Here is a 23548-nt window from a genome sequence, read left to right on the forward strand (position 1 = left end):
GCTCCTGCTTTAAAATAAATGAATACAATTCTAGCTTCAAACTATTTTTTTTTACATCAACACTTGAATATGGGACAATTTGCACAGTCGTTTTTTGTTTTATTCTGCTCTTCCCAGAAGAAATTTTCAATAAAGAGTTGTTCACAAAAAAAACAAAAAACACTTGAATGTTTATAAGTTTAATAAAATAAAAAAAGCTACATTTTGAACAAAAAGCGTTTTTGTAAAAGACTAGATCTGAATCAGGTTTAGAATGATGATCAAAACACATGTAGTAGATCACTTCCATCAACACATCCAAAACTTGAAAAGTCCTATCATTTTTTTATTTATATGCGGTTTAATGCTTGATGATTGTGTTATTTTACATATGCTATCACGTGTTTCTGCTTCTTCTTCTTAACTGCATGTTGATCCAGACATTGAATAGTTTCAGAAGATGTGTAATATCATCTCCTACCAAACACCAGTGAGAACGCAGAAAGACAGAAAATAACATCAGTGGCAGAGAAAGAGTTAAACATCTGGACACATTCCGGCTACTACAGTTTGGAGGCAAAACATGCTGGCATCATAAAAATAACCTTTTTTATACATGTATGTAGTATGGCCCAACCGTTTTTTTGTTGTTGTTGTCTTTGTTTTCCTTTAAGTCAAACAGTATCTCATGCATTCTGTTATGTTGTCTATTCACCGAGACTGGACAGAGAACCATGCATTTGTCAGAATTTAGGACCCAGCGAAAGAGAAATTCGAAACCAGAGAGAAACCAGCACCTGAGTGAGGTGATGTTACAGGTGCATTCATCAGCAAGTCCACAAAAAGAGAGCAGCTTCGTTTTATGCTGGAGTCATGTATCTTTAAGGTCATTATCCTTCGGTTTTCATTTGTATGGCACTTTCAACTCTCTATCATCCATACCCACCTCCATGCACCCTTGATCCATGTCTCTTCCACACCCTAATGAGAAGGATGGGTTAATACCTGCAATAAATATATAACGAAAACGTCCAAACGTCCCCAGCATCTGCGTTGACCACGCCCCAGTGTTGCCCGTGTGCATATGTGTACTTAGTAACACTTTCCTCTTTATCTCCTGCAAACAAAAGGGAAATACAGACAGGAGAGTAGATCAATCAGGTATTTCATCCAAAATGAGCGCAGGAGTGGGCGAATAAAGACGTTTAGCCTGCCATTCAAGCTCAAAAGGGATATTTTTATCCTCGCCATCTCCAGTCTTGCTGGCTTCTAGAGGATTCTGTCTTTTGGGATGTTGAGTGGATGTGTTTTATGAGACGGCTGAGAGGGAGGAGACTATGTAGCAAGGACAGGAAGCCGTATCTCCATATCAGACCTGGAAACACACACACACACACACACACAGAGAGAGACCGTGAAGCTGTGCACAGATTACTTCTGCCACCCGTGATCCCAGCCGTTTCCAATCACATGTGCAAGAAGAGGAAACGCTAAGAGGTTGTTGCTCTTTGAAATGGTGAATTTAAAGAGGATCAAGTCGCCGGGTAATAAGCTTACAGTGTGATGGAATTCACAGGCACCTGCGCGCGTCGAAAGCACAAGCCGTACGAACTTGCCCCGTTGGCGGATTACGAGCCGAATTCCAAATTTCACATCCTCTTGATATTGAAAGAGGAGTTAATCGAAAGGAGACGTGCTTTGAGAGTGGAAACGGCTTTTGGAGAACTCCGGCCATCCAGAGTCTTCGGATGTCTGCGTTGGGATACCTAATAAACCAAGGCTTCGTTTCTCTTGGGAGGCCTGATGAGAAGATAAAGAAGATCAAACGAGTGCCACCAGGGGAGTTAGAAGACCCCGTTGTGGTTTGTCTGACAAACCCAAACTTCCCCTGCCTCTTCAACCTTTTCCGCTTGTCTCGCTCGACATATTTCCAGTGGTAACCAGCGCTACCCATGAGACCGTGGTGATAAGAGCCGTCACAACCTTGCAGTTCACAGAGCGTTTTCTTTTTTGCAGAACTGAGCAGGATATACACGATCCTTGGAAGACAGAACCAGAGAAAGAGAGAGAGAGCGTGTTCCTCTGTGGTCCTTCCCCCCTGCGTTTATTTCCCGCCTCAAGGGGCCGGCTCTCATCCGTAAAGAAACTTGTCTACTGGTCCCGGTCTCGGCAGACTTGTCAGCTCTCTCTCTCTCTCCTCCTCCCTCCGTCCCTCCCTCCCTCCCTTGTTTCTCGGCGCTCACCTGTGTCTGGCTCGGTACTCCTCGCAGAAACTTGGCCAAGATGATGCAGGAAGTGTCGATAACGGTGGCTTACGACGCTCATGTCATCAATCAGATCAACGAGGAGGATTTCTTGGCCAGTCTGGTGGCCGATTCCAAACCTAGACCGGTGGTAAGTCTCACTCAAACGGCTGCTTTCACCTTCAGGAGACGACAGGAACGTGCTCTAGTCTTGTCGTAGAGCCTTTTTCCTCCCAGGCTGTGAGAAATGTCCTGTAATGAAATTACAAGGCTGTACAATTATCCCCATTATGTCCTTATTCCAAGGAATGCAGACTTGGAAATACTGTGTGTGTCATGAACATGGTCTTCAGGAGCAAGCGATTGGTTGTCAACCTAATGCAATTTTGCATGTCATGACTCTTTTTTTTTCCCTCAAGTAGGTGTTTTGAATACTCAGAAGAGCCTAGCGACTTGAATATTCAAACGCACTGGTTTAACTAATCCGATGAATCGAAACAAAGCTTTGCCTTTGCTGTAAAAGAGTTGTGTGGCAATTTTTTAATCACTCGTACTTCTGATGTTGTGACGTGTCTTAGTTTGTGTGGATTCGCGTTTGTCGATGTGAATGGAAAGATCGTCTACTCATTCATAACCATGTAGGTGTTTTGTGTTTATACAAAAACCTCATTTACACCAACCACGTTTGAGGCGAAACCTACCGAAATCAACTTTCCGTGTGCATATGACTGTCAGTGTTAAAGCAAATGAGTGTTGTGTTGAGAGCTTGACTGTCAGTTGTGCCATTTCAACACGTCATTTTGTGGTCTGTGGCTACACAGCACATCCGGACTAAGCATTCGTTTAACATCTCTTCTTCTAATGATGCCTGGCCTCTTATCTGCACCACTGACTGTCAGATTAATAGACTGATGCTTGTTCTGCGTTGCTCCTCCTGTTTTGTGTAAAAAAAAAACTCTAAGACTTCAGTATTAAACCTTAACGCATTTTTAATTTTCCACGATTTAAGGGGTTTTTTTCAAATGGAAAAAAATGTAAATATAAAACAGTATTTCTGGGGGAAAAAAGGTATAAAATAAATTTGTTAGAGATCCTTTTGATTTAAAAAATGTTTATTAAACCATTAAAATTGAATCCAGAAAATTAATGGAAAACATCGAATTTGGCTAAAGAAAAGAAAACAGTATTTCAGAAAGAAAAAAAATGTAACATTTCATAGGGCCTTAAAATGTTTATATTTGTTAAACTTTTAATAAAATGCTGTTAAATTGTAAATTGTTTTTTATTTTTTATTATTATTAAAAAGATTAAATTCAACCACTGAAACAGAGTTTGGAAAAATAGAAATGGAAAAGCTGAACCTAGACTAATTAAAAACGAAGAAGAAAAGTTTTGTTTAAAAAAAAATATATATATATTTTGTAAATAAGTACATTTCATCACAGGTGGCTGTTCAAAGTGTTTTTTCAAAGAAGGAGAAGTCTGCTTACCCAAGAGCAAGCTTTTGCCTTGTCACCGTTACAATTGCTTTTGCAAAAACAAGCCTCCAGTACCATTGACACTTCAGTGAGAACACAAATAGTGTGACTGTTTCTCACTCCGATGACCCTCATCCAGAGGTCAGAGGTCAAACCCACTGAACGAAACTCAACAATGAGCTGCTGTTTTGAAGCTCTGATGCCGTTACAGATAAGAGGGAAGGTCTTTTTGAGACCTGAAATTACTTTCTCAAGTGAGAACACTGTTGATATGATTCAAATTCAGATGAAGCAGCAAATTATGAGAGGCTTTATGAGGACTGATCCCAGACCTGCTGAATGAAGACCGTAATAAACAAAATGAAGAGATCGCACTGGACATGAGTGCTACGCTTTCAGAGGCTCCTTGAGACAGTTTTGGGTTTCCCTTATTTGTTGTTGAGGACACTTAGGAAGGTCTTGTGTCAGATTTGTTTTTAAAGTTTATAGTACTGCACAGTGTTGTCTGTTGATTATATCCTTACCAAATATGTGGAAAAACAGTGTCTGTGTTTTTATATTTATTAATACATATTTAAGCAATTAAATGTATTTATTACATTTAAATAAAACACAATAAGTAAGTTGTATTGTAATGATGCAGTGTAGCATTTGCATGGATTTTAATTAGTTGATGTTCACTTTTAAACATTACTTTGACATTTTTCGGGATACTGCAAATTAAGAATTTTTAAAATGCTTATTAAAAAATATTATTTTAAGTTATTGTTATTTTAAGAAGTGTTCTACCCTATTGATACACGTAATAAAAAAAAAAAAAAAATATATATATATATATATATATATATATATATATATATATATATATATATATATATATATATATATATATATATATATATATATATAATATATATATATAATTTTTTTTTTCTGTATGAATATTTGAATATGCAATACACCAAAGTAAAGATCAGAGCCTCTACTTTTAAACAAAAAAATGTTTTATTCTAGCTTAAAGCATTCCTTTTTTTTATCAAGACTTGAATATAGGAAGGTTTCATAAAAATGTATAGTTTTGAGAAAAGTTCAAAGCATAAATGCAGTAAAGCTTCCATCAACACCTCCAAAGCTTGCACAGACTGGAGCAACATTTTACTCCATAACATTATGCAATTTTCATTTACAGGTGCTGGTCATATAATTAGAATATCATCAAAAAGTTGATTTCACTAATTCCATTCAAAATGTGAAACTTGTATATTGTATTCATTCATTACACACAGACCGCACCCTGGAGAGGATTGTGAAACAAAACCATTAAAAAATGTGGGGGAGACTCACAAAGAGTGGACTGCAGCTGGAGTCAGTGCTTCAAGAACCACTACACACAGACGTATGCAAGACATGGGTTTCAGCTGTCACATTCCTTCTGTCAAGCCACTCCTGAACAACAGACAGCGTCAGAAGCGGCTAAAGACAAAAAGGACTGGACTGCTGCTGAGTGGTCCAAAGTTATGTTCTCTGAGGAAAGTAATCAGGGTCCCAGAGTCTGGAGGAAGAGAGGAGAGGCACACAATCCACGTTGCTTGAGGTCCAGTGTAAAGTTTCCACAGTCGGTGATGGTTTGGGGTGTCATGTCATCTGCTGGTGTTGGTCCACTGTGTTTTCTGAGGTCCAAGGGAAAAGCAGCCGTAAAGCAGGAAGTTTTAGAGCCCTTCATGCTTCCTGCTGCTGACCAACTTTATGGAGATGCAGATTTAATTTTCCAACAGGACTTGGCACCTGCACTCAGTGCCAAAACTACCAGTACCTGGTTTAAGGTATCCCTGTTCTTAATTGGCTCTCAAACTCTGCTGACCTTAACCTTTGTGAAAAGGAAGATGCGTTATCCCAGACCCAAGAATGCAGAAGAGCTGAAGGCCACTATAAGAGCCACCTGGGCTCTCATAACACCTGAGCAGTGTCACAGACTGATCGACTCCATGCCACGCCGCATTACTGCAGTAATTCAGGCAAAAGGAGCCCCAACTAAGTACTGAGTGCTGTACATGCTCATACTTTTCATGTTCATAATTTTTCAGTTGGCCAAGATTTCTAAAAATCCTTTCTTTTGTATTGGTCTTAAGTAATATTGTAATTTTCTGAGATACTGAATTTGGGATTTTCCTTAGTTGTCAGTTATAATCATCAAAATTAAAAGAAATAAACATTTGAAATATATCAGTCGGTGTATAATGAATGAATATGATATACAAGTTTCACTTTTTGAATGGAATTAGTGAAATAAATCACTTTGTTGATGAAATTCTAATTATATGACCAGCACCTGTATATGCTGTCTATTGCTGATGATCGTATTATTTTTAATACTTTTGTTCAGGAGGTTTTTGAACTCATTCAGAAGATGTGTAATATCGTCCACGAGTGTATAACAGTGAAAACACGAAAAGCCGTAAAAACTTGTCAATGGCAGGGAAGCGTTGTCTTCTGAAAGACGAGATAACTTGTCAATGGCAGGGAAAGATTGAATACGTTTAACACATTTTATACTATATAATACTAATTATATAATAATTTCATTTTTATGCATTTTTATCATTTGTAAAATGGATAATATATGTAATGGAAAATTTTGTACATAATATCAGAATTAAATGTTTAATTTACTTTGAAAAAAACAAATATTTGCCCTTGGTCTTTTGAGGAGGTGGTGCTTTATGTGTTTTTTTGTTGTTGTTTGTTTTTTACAGTATGACGCATAATGACATACATTCTTGTTATACTGGTGTGCATTTTTTTCAAACCTGATGCCGAATTCTCTGATTTGCTGTTTCCTCAGGTGCCAACAAAGAAGCTGAAGAAGTTTGAGAAGGAGTATCAGTGTCTGAGAGAGAGTCAGCTGCAGCAGGAAGACCCTATAGACAGATACCAGGTAAGCCAGACCCTGATTGAGCTCCACCTCCTCTGATCCTCCTCGATCCTCCTGCATTCATCTTCATCTCACTCTGTCTCAGTTCAGGACGGTGTAGCGGGCCGCACTGGAAACCACAGACTCTGTTCGGCACAGGGAAAGAGCCAAATGCTCGCTCGTTTTGTACGCCTGTTATTTTATACAAATAATTGTATTTATTTTTTACATTTTTTATAAAGGTAAAGTGATTATGTGGTGCCTTGAAGTGCAAAAGGAGTCTTATGTTTACATTAACCGAAATGTTTTTTGCATTTATTGAATGTATTATAGTTTACATATTTTTAGCTTTATGTTGTTAATATGGAAAAAATCGAATAAAATGTGAAACTCTAAACAATCTTTGACATTTGAATGGAAATACAAACCATCATGCAATGTTGAAAAGCTAGCCATACTACAGGAAGCTCCATTACTTCCTTGCTGTCACTTCCTGCTTACCCTCTCCCTCACTCAACCGACTAACCAATGAGATTCCTTCACTTACTCATTTAACCAATGAGCTGTGGCGGGGGGTGGAGCATGGGGGGGTGCTGCTGTATTTGAAGGGGAAGGCCTCTGCGGTTCTTGTTCTGGTGGGTGTTGTGTTGACTGTGGTTGGGTCTTCAGTGCAGGTAAGCATTCAACCCACCAGCGCTCATCAGCTACTAACCTCTGCCTGCCTGCATGTGTGTGTGTGTGTGTGTGTGTGTGTGTGTGTGTTAGAAATGATCAAGTCTTTCCGTCTGACATCAGCTGCTTGGCACAGCCTAACCAGCAATGTGTGTATGTGTGTGTTTGTAAATGGAAGTCAGATGACCGCTTTCCTCTTCCTGATAAGGAAATGTGTGTCATGTGAGGCGGTGGGAGACTCCCTGTGACAACGGCTACTCTCTAATCAGGCAACGCAGAGTCACACTGCAGTCACTGAGTGTTGTTTCTCAAGACTGGATGTGAAATACTGGTCTTAGATCAGCTTGTGATCTCCAAGTGTCTTTACATATGGCTCCTAGTTGCCTGTAGTGTCATTTTTTTGTAGTAAATTTGCAGCTTTTTTGGTGTTTTCTGAATGGAGTGGGCTTTCTGAATTTTCTATTAATTGTTTGGGAATATGTTTTTTTATATGTATAATTCAAATTATTTTTTTTAACACAAGAAAAAATTCATGATTTCATCCAAATTCTGCAAAAATTTGCAGGGGCAGACAGCATATTTTACTATTTTTTTTATTATTATTTCCTAATATTTTCTCTGTATTATTATTATTATTATCATAATCTCCTATGTTATAAACATTTTACTATTATCTTTATATGTTTTTATTACTGTTAATAACGTTTTATTTTGTGACATTTCTAACCATTATCATCTTTATTTGCTATTAATTTAACTTATGACCTTATCCGTAGTTTTTAAGATTTTAACAATCTTTTATTACTCTATTTATTTGTACTATTGTTAGCTTTATTTTTCTACTGTTACTGTATTTATAATATATAATAATTGTAAATCTATTTTTATTACAATCTTTAAAGGGTTACTCCACCCATGAACATTTTGTCATTAATCTCTTACCCCAATGTCGTTCCAAACCTGTAAAAGCTTAGTTAGTCTTCGGAACACAATTAAGATATTTTGGATGAAAACAGGCTTGAGACTGTCCCACCGTGTCAAGGTCCAGGAATATATGAAAAGCATTGTCAGAATAGTCCATCTGCCTTCAGTGATTCAACCGTAATGTTATGAAGTGACGACAATACTCTTTGTACACGAAGAAAACAAAAATAACAACTTTTTTCAACAATTGCTCTCCTCTGTGTCTCTCCAAATCAGCAAAGCACCATTTTTGCAAATCTGAGCTGTACGCAAATGGCGCACACTCTTCTGTATCAGCCGCGCCACAAGGATACGTCTCTTACGTTTATTTAGGCTTTGATCTGAAAGAAAACAACACATCGGCGCAGTGCGGAGCGTACACCATCTGCGTACAGCTCAGATTAGTCATCTAGCGGTTAAAAACTTTATTCATAAATTTATTAATTCACTTTAAATGATTTTATGTAATTTTCTTTTTTACCATTGGTTTCTTTGTAAAAAAATGTAAATGCTCTCAGTGCTGAATTTTTTTTTTATTACACTTGGTTAGTACACAGTGTAAGTGCCAGAAAATGTAAACTCAAAAAAATATTAAAACATTTAATGAAAGTAGATTTTTTTAACATTTTGACATTTTTAGTTTTTGCTTTTGTTTGTGTTGGGTTTACACTGTGACCTAGACATTTGTTGTCCTTACATGTTAGTGCTTGGGAAATTTGAGTCTGTAGCTTGTGCAAAGCTAGCCTTGCAGTCTTTTCAGTCTCCGTCTGTAAATCTGCACGGCGTCCCCACCATAAGGTTATAAAGGAAGTGTCTATGTGTCTTTGCAGAGAGAGAACCGGCGGTTGCAGGAGGCCAGCATGCGTCTGGAGCAGGAGAACGATGATCTCGCCCATGAACTGGTGACCAGTAAGATAGCACTGAGGAACGACCTGGACCAGGTATTTTCTACACTAGTTAACACATGTTCAGCTTTTGTTTAAACCTTGTGTGTTAAGAAGCATTGCGTTTTCAGGTTGAGGACAAAGCTGATGTTTTAAACAAGGAACTGCTCAACACTAAACAACGCCTGGTGGAGACCGAGGAGGAGAAAAGAAGACAAGAGGAGGAGACGGCACAGGTAACGAGAACCAAGGACTCAAAAGGTCTCTGACACTCTAATCAATTTCACTGCTATGGAGTTGTACAGTGTTTTTTCTTTTCAGCTGAAGGAAGTGTTCAGAAGAGAGCTGGAGAAAGCCGAATTAGAGATCAAGAAGACCACAGCCATCATAGCAGAGTACAAACAGGTATGTCTGAGCATCCCGCATAAATCAAAAGTCTCATAATCCTCAAAATCAACCCCACGTGCTTACTTCAGGACAGAATTATTACACTGTAAATATAGACTCTGTATTGCCAAAAGCATCGGGATACCCCTTGTAATGAACAGGTTTGTCTACTTTAGTCATTTCTTTGAGTATAAATTTTAATGTTTAAGCTTATAATGATATTCCAGGGAATATCATTATAAAACTAATTTTATAGCAACCGTCGAATGGGATCCTATTCTATTCTAACATGACAACGCCCCTTTGTTTAAGGCAAGGTTCAAAAAGAAAAGATTGATTCAGTCAATGTGGAAGAACTTGACTGGTCTGCAGAAAGCAATGTCATAATCCCAGCTGAACACCTCTGGTGTGACTTTGAATGCATAACTTAAGCCAAAAACTTGAGGGTTTAAAGCTGCAGTAGGTAACTTTTGTAAAAATATATTTTTTACGTATTTGTTAAACCTGTCATTATGTCCTGACAGTAGAATATGAGACAGATAATCTGTGAAAAAATCAAGCTCCTCTGGCTCCTCCCAGTGGTCCTATTGCCATTTGCAGAAACTCCATCGCTCCCGGTAAAAAACAACCAATCAGAGCTTTGTTTGTGTTCAAAATGTAGAAAAACGTATATAATAAGCGAGTACACCATGAATCCATTTTCCAAACCGTGTTTTTAGCTTGTCCTGAATCACTAGGGTGCACCTATAATAAATGTTTATATTCTGACTATTTTAGATTGCTTCGGGGTTCTTCCGCAACACGCAAGCAGTTCTGTTTATTAACCGCTACAGCATCAAAAGTTACCTACCGCAGCTTTAATTGTCATATGACCTACACCAACTCCTCCAATGCCACACCGCCATCTAGTAGTTAAAAAAATACATTGAGTAAATCATAAACCAAGGGACCAAATTAGTAAATTGTAAAACAAGGGAACAAATTGGTAAATCGTGCACACAATTTAGTAAACCAAGGGAACGAATTAGTCAATCAAGCGCATGACCTACAGTAATAAACCAAGTGAACGAATTTGTAAATCGTAAACCAAGGGATCAAATTAGTAAATTGTAAAACAAGGGAACAAATTAGTAAATCGTGTGCAAAATTTTGTAAACCAAGGGAACGAATTAGTAAATTATAAAACAAAGGAACAGCTTTGTAAATTTTGCGCACAATTAAATCAAAGGAACGAATTAGTAAATCGTGAGCAGGATTTAGTGAACCGCCGGAATGAATTGAATCTTGAGCACGATTTCCTACTTCTTTTCACAGCATTTCATTTGTGGTGCTCTGTATATCACCAAAAAAAAAATACTGACACTAACTAAAAAATATAAACTAATTTAAACTAATACTATTTATAATAATATCTCACTGATACTAATGTAACTGCTTCAAATTGTATTTCCTGTTTGCATTAGATATGTTCCCAGTTAAGTACGAGACTGGAGAAACAACAGGCATCCACGAAAGAGGAACTGGATATTGTTAAAGTGAGTAAATCATCTCTGCATAATTTTATATGGCACGTTGAGCTGTGACCATCAGCATATGTTGTTGTTGTTCTTCCAGGCTAAAGTGATGGCATGTGAGCGCTGTAGGGAAGTGTTCAGCAAAGACGGACCCCTGCAGATCCCGGCAGTGAGTCAGGACAACCGGGACACAGACCTGGACGAGGAGAAGGACTCGCTGAAGGCTCAGCTCCGAGAGCTAGAACTGGAGCTGGCGCAAACCAAACTCCAGCTGGTGGAGGCCAAGTGCAAGATCCAGGTAAGACGTCACGGCATATAAAACAGCATAGTGCTGGAGACTTACAGATGCTACTTCAGCTAATTATCAGCTCATCGGCAGCAGGTCAAAACCAACAACCTTTTGTGAACGTTTACAAATTTACAGTATATGCTATGCTTTTTAAACGTATAGTTAGGTCAGTGTTAAAGGGAAATTTGTGACTAGCTGCTAGTAATTTGCTCTTTACACTGACTGACACTAGTTTACAATGAACATATGTGACCCTGGAGCTCTTAAGTGTCAGTTTGTCAAATTGAGATGTAATTTATAAATAAGCTTTCCATTCATGTACATTGAGTACTATTTACGTCGAGTTCTTCTTTTTTTAATCTTGTACTGGTAAAGACTTTATTCTAAAAATGTTTTTTTTTTTTTTTTTGTAAATGACCTACTTGTAGTATCTTAGCAAACAAATGAGTTGTATATTTTAATACGCTTTTTACAGCTATGTCACCGTTACTTTAATGTTGTTTGTTCATGTACTGCACCAGGAGCTGGAGCATCAGAGGGGTGTTTTGATGACTGAGGTCCAAGCTGCCAAAAACTCCTGGTTCAGTAAAACACTGGGCTCCCTCAAGAATTCAGCCAGTAACCAGTCACCCTCCTCACCCAAAGAGGGCCAGTAGGACTCGCCAAGGGCTTAAAACCAGAGGGTAGAGGAGTGTGACCCTTCTACTTGGCCAATCGGAGTCGAAAACAAGCTGTAATAAACACTACTAGCAACACAACATGGCAATGCAGTATTCCCTCACATGGACCAATGAACTACTTCCACATGCATTTAACAGTCTGTTATGATTTCCTTTAGCTTGTGATGCCACCTATTGGACAGTAGCAGTACTACGGTCATAATTGTTAGATTTACCCATGTTCATGTAGTTAACCACTTCTGCAATGATTTGTTTTGTTAGTCAATTCTAGCATGCCAGTACATAAACTTTGACCTTTATCTGCCAAATCAAAGTTGTTGTTTTTTTTTCTAAGAGGGAATACTGCATTCTGCTAACACTTAAAAGTAAAAATGTCATTTTGTTTTTCTTTATATAAATAATAAATGTAACCGTTTTGTCATATAAATGTGTATAACTAAATGTCGATTTTTATTATTGAGCTTGTACAGTTCTAAAAGAAAAGTGTTGCATTATTTTTTACGATTTTGAATATGAATGTGCTCTTTATAAATGTCAAATGCAGAAAAGCACAGACAAATTGGCCATGTGTCACATGACATTCCCTCCGTCCGTTTTCACAGTTTTAAATGGCTGTAGACTGTTTGGGGATCTGTTTCGCTGTGAGCAGATCACATGATTTATCAGCCGACGCAGACCTTGATGTTGTGGCCACACAATATTGACCTGCTCAAGTTGCACATACTGCTTGTTTTAAGCAACTGGGTGAAGGATGCCATGCAGAAATCAAGAATATGTCAATGTGTCTCTCTTATTTTTTAATTAAAGAAGTAAACCAGGTTGCAGAGATATAGCTATCGTTGAGATCAGTGTGACTTCAAAGCCATATGGAGTCAATTTGCGTTTAAATTTTTCTTCTGCTATTTGTTAGAATGTCCATGTTACTAACTTCCCTTTATGTGTTGTATTTCACCAAGGGGAGTGAGATAATCTGCATGGCTCTTATTCACACTAACAAGTCGCCATATTGTGAACATGCTTTTTTTACACTGGTGTTAACAAAAAAAGTTGTTTTGCTTTTTTGAAACTGTGATTTCAAGATGCCAAACTAATTATACACATTAAGAAAGAGATGTCAGTTTAGTATAAACTAATAGTGCAGTCCTGTGGGTTTCTCGGGATGGTTACAGGTGTTTTTATATTGTAATCTACAGGACAGAAGACATTGCTTCTGTGCGTCTGGTTTATTGTCGGTTCATCTGTTTCATTGTTCCAGCCTGCTGATGTCATCTGTCTAATAACTACCTGAGATTAAATATCTGGTTCTTGATCCCATGTTTGATTACAAGTCTGATCCATTTGATTCACTCCTTTCGTTGTTTCAATAAAGAGTAATGGTAATTAATTTGTTGACCTGTCTAATATTTCTTTGCTGTTTTTGGTAGTTTAAATATATATTAAAAATATATATTTATTTTTATTATTCCGCCTGGTCCGCTAATGTGTTATTTCATTTCATGGCCTATGCTTACTTGATTTACGTTATTTACGTTCATTTACGCATTACGTTAAGTGTTTCCCGCGTAAGGTACTTTGTGTTGTACGTTGCCATGACGTTCACACGCACACAAAACCGCTACGATCATAGACATCATGGCTACGATGATACCTCCGACGCCGTGAACTTAATGTTGAATATTAATAATGTACGTAAACCCATGAGGTAAGAAAAAATGTATAGCATATTCATGTATCTTAAAACTTCTGGTTACATGAGCCTAAGCTTTTTTCCATAACGTCTATGCAAAATAGCGTTGCCAGCTGTTCCGTGTAACGTAGCCTAATACGGAATGCAGTTTGTCCTGTATTCGCAGGCATATGCCGTATGGCCATCTAGACCATACAAATAATTAATAAATCATTCTTTTTGCAAACATCATTGTTTGAATTGCTAACGTGGCCACTGAAGGAAGGCTTTAAGACCTTGCAGAATGGACGCACCCACTTCCCTCGAGCTAACGGCAATCTAACACCATCTGCGTTTTGGTTTTTGCCAAACCCGTTTGGGTGAATGCAAAGCGAGTGATTATTGGTCATAAGCACAACATCCAGCTAGGCAAGAATAATGCAATCTACCTGAGGAAGGACGTCTTTCAGTATTGAAAGTCAATGAGACACAAAATTACACATTTTAAAAATTGTAACTTGCATATTCCCAAACCTATATCTCATTAATATTTAAGAACAAATTCAAGCACCAAAAGCAGCCCACACACTCCCAAGATTTCTTTAATTGAAAAAATTATAGTTTTCATGAAATCATAGGATATGGTTGCAAATAACATTTTAGTGAACAATTTTAAATGTCATTAAAAAAAAATGCTTTATTGATTGAAGTTTCATAAAAGTTAAGTTGCTATCCTTTAAAAATGTAATGCCATACTGTAGCCTATGTAATTTCACAGTATATTCACCTAGGCTAAATTACTTACTGCACCACTTATATATTTTACCTTACTGTACCACGAGGTAAAATATATTCAGGCCAATGCTTTGTGCATAACATGCGTGACATTTTTTGTATGACATTAAACTTTATTTTTAGAATAATGGGTTAAGCAAAATAAATGTGATTATTTTTTGACAATGTTTTATACACATAACTGTAGAAACGGAAATGACACACTGTGGTACAGAACAAATATTTTCTGTCCCTTATTTTCTGATAAAGAATCACACTCGTCCCTTATTTTCATTTTCTGAAGCGAAAATACTTTCTTTGGTCTTCCAAAAGAGGACACAACTTGAAATCAGTGGTTAAGTTGTATTTACAACACTGTTCCAGAACAGTTCAACCCAAATATTCAGATGTGTGCAGCTCATTTTATGGAGTACTATTTTTCTGAACCTGCAAAGTAGGCTACAATGCGGTCTACACACAAAGGCTGATGATTCAAACGTTAGTTCTGAGCAGTGTAGAGTACAGCTTGTTGTTTCTCATTTCTCCGATTACAAATGCAGACATGGAACCTGGTTTTGTGTTTACACTGCGGGATACGTAATGTGTAAAAAAAAAAAAAAAAAAAAGTAATTATGTCCCCACTGGATGCAACAAATGCCTTGTTTGTAATGGGTTTTATTCAGCCAAAAAACAACGTACTAGACAGCTAGCCAATCAGAGCACACCTCGCTTTTCAGACCGATGAGCTTTGTAAAAATCAATACATTTCAGAAGGCGGGGCATAGAGGAGTAAAAATAACGTACATTTTGTGGAAAATGTGTTTTTAACACTGATCTATATATATAACTGTTAACAGTGCATGTTAACAGTTTTTAGTACCACCCACTCACCATTCTATTATTACTTTTAAAGCAGTTTGGTTGCTTAATTATTGCCACAATAAGTAACTAACAGATTTGACTACAGTTGTTACAGATTACCATCAAATTACTTAATTGACCATACCCATATTTTCTACTACATTCTAGTCTCAACTGAAACCACATTACCCAAATCTATATATATATATTGTCCTCCATTTGACCAGCATCATCCAGATAGTCGTCTGCGAAGTTGAGCATCTGCTGTAGAGCGGTGAGCAGCAGGACGTCACAGTTGAGCTCCAGCTCCAGCTCCTGACTGTAGTTCTTCACCGGTAACACACAAGACACCGGCACACCCAACCCAGAGCTCACCTCCTGCACCTGCAGACACAAAACAACATCTCCCTCACTCTGAGTCCTGTAGATACAGACATCTGATCATGTGACCGCTCTCACCTTCGACTTGATGTAGGAACTGACATAAACACTTTGAAGATTTTCCTCCACTAGAGGACATGCTTCATCTACTTTTGTCATCAAGACGATCTGAGCGATGCCTGAAATAGTAGAGGGATGTTTTTAGGTGCGTCACATGCAGCTCAATGTACAACCTACTTTGTATCAATCACAAGATTGGTGTAAATATGTTCAATCACCCCGTGAGTTCACTTTTCTGCGTATGGAAGCCAGTTTTTCCTGTAGTTTGTCAGACATGAGGGAGATTTTGGTGGCATCTATCACATACACCACACAGTGGATCTTCTCCTGAAGAGATGCAGGTCTGGAAGACTTCTGCTCATCAGCTTGAAACGGTGTTGTGGGGTTGAACTGAATCAAGAGGATTTAGTATGAAACAAACATAGTTCATACTTCAACCTTCATTCATTTTGGAGATGAGTGCTCTTACTTTATAGCGGTCAGGTACGTGTCCTTGAAGAATGCTGCTGATGTCCTCAATATCCAGTCCTGCACCTGTTTGCTCCTCGAGTCCCATGGTGTCACACAACACAAATGGCAATGGTTTTCCCTCACGGCCGTCATTCACTGGATATGTGCGAAACTACCAACCAAGAAGAGAATCAGTTAAAGACCTGAAGTTATCAAGAGACAACGCTTGAACTCTTACTGGAACCTCTATGAAAGCTGTTGAATCTGTACCTGTGTGGTGAGGCTAGTGCCTGCAGATCCTGATATGGCTTTGCTGGTAATGCGGCCCATGAAGATGGAGTTGATGGAGTTGAAGAAACTGGATTTTCCAGCTCCTACAGGACCGATCATTAGGATTCGGACTCGACTCACCGATGCCATCACAGGTTTATGGTTCCTGATCGTTTCCATGAGCTCATCTTTTCGCCTACAACAGAGATCGCAATTTTATAGGTGAATGTCAAATTACCATGAGCAAGCGAAACCAGAACCTGAGTAGAAACATACTCCGCTGTCCACAGAACATTCCTCCAAGGTTTCCCCTCAGTACTGACTTGAGAGCCTGCATAGCAAATAATAAATACAATATTAACAATAACGTTTAGGGTAAATTACGCAAACAACCTAAAACTTCTTGTACTATTAAGTTTAAAAAAATCTAGCAATTGGCTTACTTTGCTCCACTTTGTACACCTCACATTCACTCAATTGAGTGTCGTTCCCATACATTGTTGTGGTATTAACACTGAATGCATTGCCTCCCGAGTTATACACAACTGGTTGGTTGTTGTAGCAAAAGTACAGCTGTTGACCAAAGTTGGGCACTCCAGCATCATCAACACGTGCATAATTTCCACTGTTAATTTTGATGCAAATGGGGATCTTGCCCTGAAAACTGAACACGAATATGTCCTCATCAGTAATATACTGCCCACTCTGAGCATAATCCACACTAGTGTATCCACCAAAGATGTAGCCTGAACGGTTGTAGGCTACGAGTAAAGTGGGACCCTGACGGTCACATCTCTGGTGGAAGGCAGGAGCTTGATATCCATGAACTGAAGCTTTGTAGAGAAGAGACAGTTCCACGTTCCCCAGCAAAGCACAGAGCCGCTTACTTTTCTCTTCTGTTAAATCAGAAGTGAGGGACTCCACAGTACCATCCCTCACTTGCCTTTTTTGCCGCCTTGAAGACAAAAAACATGCAAATACAAATATAAACTTGAGCTTCAATCACAAACAGTAAACTTTTGTGTCCTATTATTCTTTTTTTAATGCAGTGTTTATGTGCTCAGTACATTCATCAAGCTCATATCTATTGCGGGAAAAAAGACCAAATCAATATTTTTCTTTTATTTATGAGAACTATACAAGACCAAAATTTTCTGAAGGTTACATTCTTTATATAGTGACCATTGGTAAAAGGCTGCCTCCTTTCCTTGTTTGATTCTCTAAGGCTCAGTTAAGTTTTATTTTTATACTTACATTTCTTTAAAGCTTGCTTTCATTGTTTCTGTGAACTGCCACTGCACAAAGAGTTATATGAATTGACAGATCGAAATACATTCACTGTACATCATAATCTCCAAACACTAAACAATAACAAATTACAATATTTGTATGTAATATTTTATGCTCTTATAATACGCATACGTAACTCACCTTTCGCAGAGCACTTGCTGTGAAAATGCTTCACTTGTTCTCAGAATGTTACACGCCAAGACAAACCTGTTCTGTCAAGTTCCTTCATTCATCTGATACAAGAATGTTTTTAGCATTAAAATTGATCAACCTTTAATGAACTGTCAAGTCTCTAAAACACAAAATATGTTGAAGGAGATGAAAAACGATACTTTTAGTCTGAACAAACACAAGTACTTGTTGGTTGTGTGGGAAACGCCCATTGACTCCACACCTGGCTTTGTGTCTGACAAACAGGTTCTCCTTGCTCAGACACTAGGAACTAATCATAGTGAACACCAGGGGTCTCTATGTGTGGCACATACTGTATGTTTCAGTTGTGTATTGATAACTGTTTCAACTAAAATGTTAAAATATACATGAAGAACGCTGTCCGTTGGACAGTATAATATATACAGGTGCTGGTCATATAATTAGAATATCATCACTAATTCCATTAAAATTGAAACTTGTATATTAAATTCATTCATTACACACAGACTGATATATTTCAAATGTTTATTTCTTTTGATGATTATTACTGGCAACTAAGGAAAATCCCAAATTCAGTATCTCAGAAATTTTGAATATTACTTAAGACCAATACAAAGAAAGGATTTTTCGAAATCTTGGCCAACTGAAAAGTATTTTACAGCAATTTACTAACAAAAATTTTACATACTAAATAGAAAATACAAAAAAAAAAAAAGAAAAAGAAAGAAAAGCATCATTTTAGAGGCCTCCAGGGTGATACAGTAACACCTTGTCATATTTAATTGCAATCAGCAAGCCATACAGAAATGATTTTCATAATGTTTACTTTTAAATGTAAGGAGTAACTAATTCCAAAAAATGGATTTCTTCCATGGAAAGGTCTGCATTTCTTTTAGAACAGTATGCCAGTCCTACTTTGTAACATTGATCTTACAGCATTTTCGCAATAAAGCCTCAATAAATAAATGCAATTTGAGTAATACACCAATTTTCTGGCTTAAGATACATTATCATGCAGAGATAGAAGATAAGCCACCTACATCCTATTCACAGAGGTGTCAAGTAACGAAGTACAAATACTTCGTTACTGTACTTAAGTAGAAATATGGTGTATCTATACTTTACTTGAGTAATTATTTTTCAGCCGACTTTTTACTTCTACTCCTTACATTTTCAGGCAAGTATCTCTGCTTTCTACTCCTTACATTTTAAAAATAGCTTCGTTACTGCTATTTCATTTCGGCTTGTTTTCATTCCGGCTTGTCATCATTCAAAAAAAAAAAAAAACCTATCCAGATAAATCGCGCCATCCGGATGGAGTGAATTTGATTGTGGTTGGATGAGAAGTATAAACATATACCATTCCAACACCCTATTGGTCTGTACGCGATCCATCGCACCTGCACACATATCACATCACACTCCAGCAAGGACATAGCCAGTTTTGGGTTCGTTTATCAAAAAATATATTTCTTAAAAGTAGGGTTGGGTATGGAACCGGTATCCGATCGCCTCAGAGTCAGTCCGCTTAAATTTTACATGAAACCAGCGTCAGACCGGTCTCCTCCCGTCTTTCAGCGCACTCTTCAATCCGCAGACCGCGGCGGCGCAGCGCATGCGCACTTAAACAAACAGAGGACAAGGTATGTGTTTATCGATAGATTGTTACAATATCCATATCTGTGCAGTTCTTTGTCATAAATACAGTTTACAAAAGGTCACAAGGTAGCAGTCGGTTTCTCATCTGTAAAGTTTTCGCTCATCACACCACAGCCGTTTTCTCCAGCGAAAATCTAGCCCTTAACACATATGAACGAACACATACTTTAATTACACTTACTTAAATATACTTAATTTAATCATACGGACTTTATACATACACTACTGTGCAAAAGTCTTAGACACTTTAGTATTTTCACTTAAAAGAATGGTGTTCGGACAGTTATTTATATATTTTGCTGTAGTGTGTCAGTATAAAATATCAGTTTACATTTCCAAACATTCATTTTGCTGTTGTCAAACTGCTTGTGCATTCAAAATCGCACTAGATTATTATTAAAATTAATGGCAAACTGATATTTCCAACTGACACACTACAGCAAAAGATATAAATAACTGGCTTAAAACCCTTTTTGGGGAGAAAATACTAATTTTTCCATAAGACTTTTGCACAGTACTGTATTTTAAAAACGACATTGTTGCTACTTTATAAAGAATGACCACAGTAATTCACAGAACTGATAAAAGACAGTGAAAGACAGCCCTCATCTGAACTAAATATCAGAGTGAGTGACAGAGATACAGTAGAAACATTATGTGTGCTTTTGTATTAAATAATGACCCAGATTGTGAAATACATTTATTAGCCTTAGATTAAGGAAAGCACAACTTGGGAAATGAGAGCATCCAAGCTGAAAAGCTATGGATTTAATTTAAATATTTGTAATGTTCTTTAAAGTTATCCATAGTTTTTTTTTTGTGGTTCTTTTTTTTAAAGTGTCGGTTCAGGCACCGTTTAGGAGCCGGTACCGTTTTAAAAGTATCGAAAAGGCACTGGACCCTACTTAAAAGTTATTATTTCTCACTGGCTCATTTACCAAATGAGTGCTTTTTCTTCGTCCTCCACAAATTAAGCTACTGTAGGTAGTTCGGTAGCGAGACGTTTGAATAAATTAGCGTTTTTGATTGTCGATGCGATTGACAATGTTGTGATAAGTAGGCTATACCAACTTTGTAACTCGTTACCCCCCGAACACTGGACATAGCAGACGTATGTAGCAAATAAGGTATCAATCAAGAAGGTATCAGGATTATGACTTATTTTTCAGTTTTAGTTTTTGATTAATCACTTGGATTAATCATTCATTTTGACAGCACTATAATGTTTACTGTAAATAGACATCCATACAAGTGTAATTGTTACTAAGCCTGCACCAATGTTCTTGTTCATTGCCCTCGCAGATTCCTGCAGCTAATCTTGGATGTACATTCCATTAAAAGTTATTGATGACAAGCCTCTGAAGTTTGACTTTTTGCACCATAACAATACTTATTGGCAACTAGTCATCATATCTCTAGTCCTTTAATGTATTTGGATTGTACTAAAGTGCGTTCATTTTAAATGGGCATATATGCGGCTGAGGAAGACCTGAAGGTCGAAACGTTGCTTGATTAAATTCCTCTGGAGCAGTAGTTTTCAGTGTTCAGACTTCACTTCTTTATTTGTCTATTTCATTCAGTTGTCTTGCACCTGTGTCCTAATTGGATGTTTGGGATGTGCACACCATTTTTGTCTTTTCATATATGCGGCTGAAACAGGAAGCCTAGTGCATCCCAAATTTTTCAACATGAACATTTTAATATAACATTATAGTCATTATGGCCTATGGCCTTTAGAATTTTTTTTTTTTTTTGAGGAGGTGGGGTGGTGTACAATAGGCCCCTGTGGTGCGGCCTAAGCTTTTGTTCTTAATGGCATTTTTTTTACATTACTTTACTTACATTACTTTTACTTTTATACTTTAAGTAGTTTTTTAAACCAGTACTTTTACACTTTTACTTGAGTAAAAAGCTTGAGTTGATACTTCAACTTCTACAAAAGTCTTTTTAAACTCTAGTATCTATACTTCTACTTGAGTAATGAATGTGAATACTTTTGACACCACTGCCTATTCAAAGACAATATAATATATGGACGCATCTCAGCAAAGCTTTTAAAAAAACGTCTTCCATTTGACCAGCATCATCAAGATAGTCATCTGGGAAGTTGAGCATCTGCTGTTTTTCATATGAACTTGAAGTTTTTCCTGTAGTTTGTCAGACATGAAGGAGATTTTGGTGGCGTCTATCACATACACCACACAGTGGATCTTCTCCTGAAGAGATGCAGGTCTGGAGGACTTCTGCTCATCAGGTTGAAACGTTACTACGGGGTTGAACTAGAAAGGGATGAACCAAACCATCTCTACTTAAACCTTTGTTCATTTTGCAGATGAGTGCTCTTACTTTATAGCGGTCAGGTACGTGTCCTTGAAGAATGCTGCTGATGTCCTCAATATCCAGTCCTGCACCTGATTGATCCTCGAGTCCCATAGTGTCACACAACACAAATGGTTGTTTTATAGTACACACCAAGGAAGGTCCTGAAGTCCTGCTGAATCTGTACCTGCACAGTTGGTCACATGACCAGTGAAGGTGGAGTTGAAGAAAATGGATTTTCCAGCTTCAGGACCGATCATTAGGATTCGGACATGACTCACAGACCTCATCAGGGGTTCGTGGTTCCTGATTATTTCCATGAGCACTGCACTTTGACTACAAAGCAGAATCGGACTTTATATCAGATTGTTATATTACATTTTCAAAAGAGAAATAACCAAAACAGGAAATAGTGGAAACACACTCAGCTGTCCACAGAACATTTCTCCAGTTTCTCATCTGCAATGACCTGAGGCTGTAGGAAGTGTATTTAAAAAAAAGAACATTTGCTATGTTGTTTGATATATAGTTGGACATTCTATACATTGTTTTATTGCTGTCTTTGACATTTTTTATATTCACTGTGTAAAACACATGAAGTGGTAAATACTTCCTGATTGTTTACTTACCATCTTCTACTTTGTACACCCCCCATTCAGTCAGCTGAGTGTCATTTCCATACAGTGTTGCAGGATTAAAACTGATTGTTTTATTACTACATTCTCTATCATAGTATTTGTTCCTTTCTTGACTATAAACAGCTGGTTGGTTGTTGTAGCAAAAGTACAACTGTTGGCCAAAGGTTGGCCCTTTAGCATCAATCATAACGTGTGTTACATTCACTGTTAACTTTGATGTAAATGGGGATCTTGCCATGAACACTGGACAGGAAAACATGTCAGTTACATATGTAACCAGGGTTCCCTGAATAGGGAACGAGATGCAGTGGTGACAACATCACTGAATGGGAACACCTCTTTGAGAGATGAGTGTCATATACCTGTCTGAAGCCCTGTACTATTCCGCCAATCCTATTGGCCAAATAGCACTTGGCATCACCTTATGTATGCGTAAGCATAGTATACCTGCATGCCGCGGGCCTCTTTGCTCAGATTACATGATACTAAGGAAACGCCATCAAGGTACGGAACGGCCCAAACCACAGCATCTCGTTCCTTATTCAGGGATCTGTGGTTACATACGTAACCGAGATGTTCCCTTTCATAAGTCATCAACAGTGGCAAATGAACCATAAACATAACATTACAAACAAATTGTATAACTTATAAAACACACAACCTTTTGCGCTGCTAAAGCAATGCTGAGCCACTGGACCTTAATGTTTTAACATACCATTAAAAATACTACAGACTTTCTCAAGCATTTGTGAGAGCTTGCAGGTTTCCATATACTGACCTGGGATTTCTAAAGACTCGATCCTCTCAAGTCTGCACTCGATGCATCCTCGAGATCAAGAACACATTCGGGCACTTCCATGTGCCCTCTGTACTTGCGTTCTTGAGAATTGGAATTGAACTTCACCGGTTAATGATGACATATAGCGAGAACAAAAGGACGCAAGATCGCTAAATAGCGCGTATTGAGAAAAAGCCATTAACTCACTCCGCTCCAAGGCCACACCCACAGCTTCCATAGATCTGGCTG

At 37.8% G+C, this 23548-nt stretch overlaps 2 protein-coding genes, 1 long non-coding RNA gene and 1 pseudogene across 5 annotated transcripts in view; 1 reads left to right on the forward strand and 3 right to left on the reverse strand.

The window, feature by feature from the left end:
• LOC127987345 (rab GTPase-activating protein 1-like) overlaps positions 1–13384 on the forward strand; it is a 94093-nt gene extending 80709 nt beyond the window's left edge. For 2 of the 3 annotated variants that reach the window (XM_052589637.1, XM_052589636.1), the window contains exons 20-26: positions 6543–6635; positions 9077–9187; positions 9262–9366; positions 9452–9535; positions 10981–11052; positions 11132–11329; positions 11842–13384. In XM_052589637.1, coding sequence (XP_052445597.1) covers positions 6543–6635; positions 9077–9187; positions 9262–9366; positions 9452–9535; positions 10981–11052; positions 11132–11329; positions 11842–11976 — 798 coding nt within the window. In that variant the 3' untranslated portion in view covers positions 11977–13384. Of the gene's footprint in view, positions 1–1377; positions 2374–6542; positions 6636–9076; positions 9188–9261; positions 9367–9451; positions 9536–10980; positions 11053–11131; positions 11330–11841 lie in introns of those variants that run through there. The other variant, XM_052589638.1, reaches the window with a different exon arrangement.
• LOC127987347 (uncharacterized) lies at positions 164–1683 on the reverse strand. Its single transcript, XR_008161169.1, has 2 exons — positions 1537–1683; positions 164–1354 (listed from the first exon to the last, which is right to left on the reverse strand). It is a non-coding gene; the product is annotated as an uncharacterized LOC127987347 (long non-coding RNA).
• Positions 13385–14608: 1224 nt separating the features above from the next.
• LOC127988092 (interferon-induced protein 44-like) lies at positions 14609–18075 on the reverse strand. Its single transcript, XM_052590623.1, has 9 exons — positions 17894–18075; positions 17717–17757; positions 16906–17417; positions 16739–16793; positions 16463–16658; positions 16212–16364; positions 15961–16132; positions 15761–15861; positions 14609–15685 (listed from the first exon to the last, which is right to left on the reverse strand). Exons 2-9 carry the CDS (start codon positions 17737–17739, stop codon positions 15497–15499), a joined length of 1401 nt encoding a protein of 466 aa, XP_052446583.1. The 5' UTR covers positions 17740–17757; positions 17894–18075; the 3' UTR covers positions 14609–15496.
• Positions 18076–21578: 3503 nt separating this feature from the next.
• Positions 21579–22435, reverse strand: LOC127988098 (interferon-induced protein 44-like; annotated as a pseudogene).
• Between the last annotated feature and the right edge of the window lie 1113 nt (positions 22436–23548).

The sequence above is a fragment of the Carassius gibelio genome, chromosome B22 (assembly GCF_023724105.1).
Source record: "Carassius gibelio isolate Cgi1373 ecotype wild population from Czech Republic chromosome B22, carGib1.2-hapl.c, whole genome shotgun sequence".
In the NCBI taxonomy this organism is placed as follows: Eukaryota; Metazoa; Chordata; class Actinopteri; order Cypriniformes; family Cyprinidae; genus Carassius; species Carassius gibelio.

Coding starts and splice junctions, on each gene's coding strand:
- LOC127988092 (XM_052590623.1), bottom strand. CDS start 17,739: ATGAAAGCAAGCTTTAAAGAAAT. Junction 17,418..17,716: donor AAAGCAAGCTTTAAAGAAAT/GTAAGTATAAAA, acceptor TTTGTCTTCAAG/GCGGCAAAAAAGGCAAGTGA. Junction 16,794..16,905: donor GGTGTACAAAGTGGAGCAAA/GTAAGCCAATTG, acceptor TTTGCTATGCAG/GCTCTCAAGTCAGTACTGAG.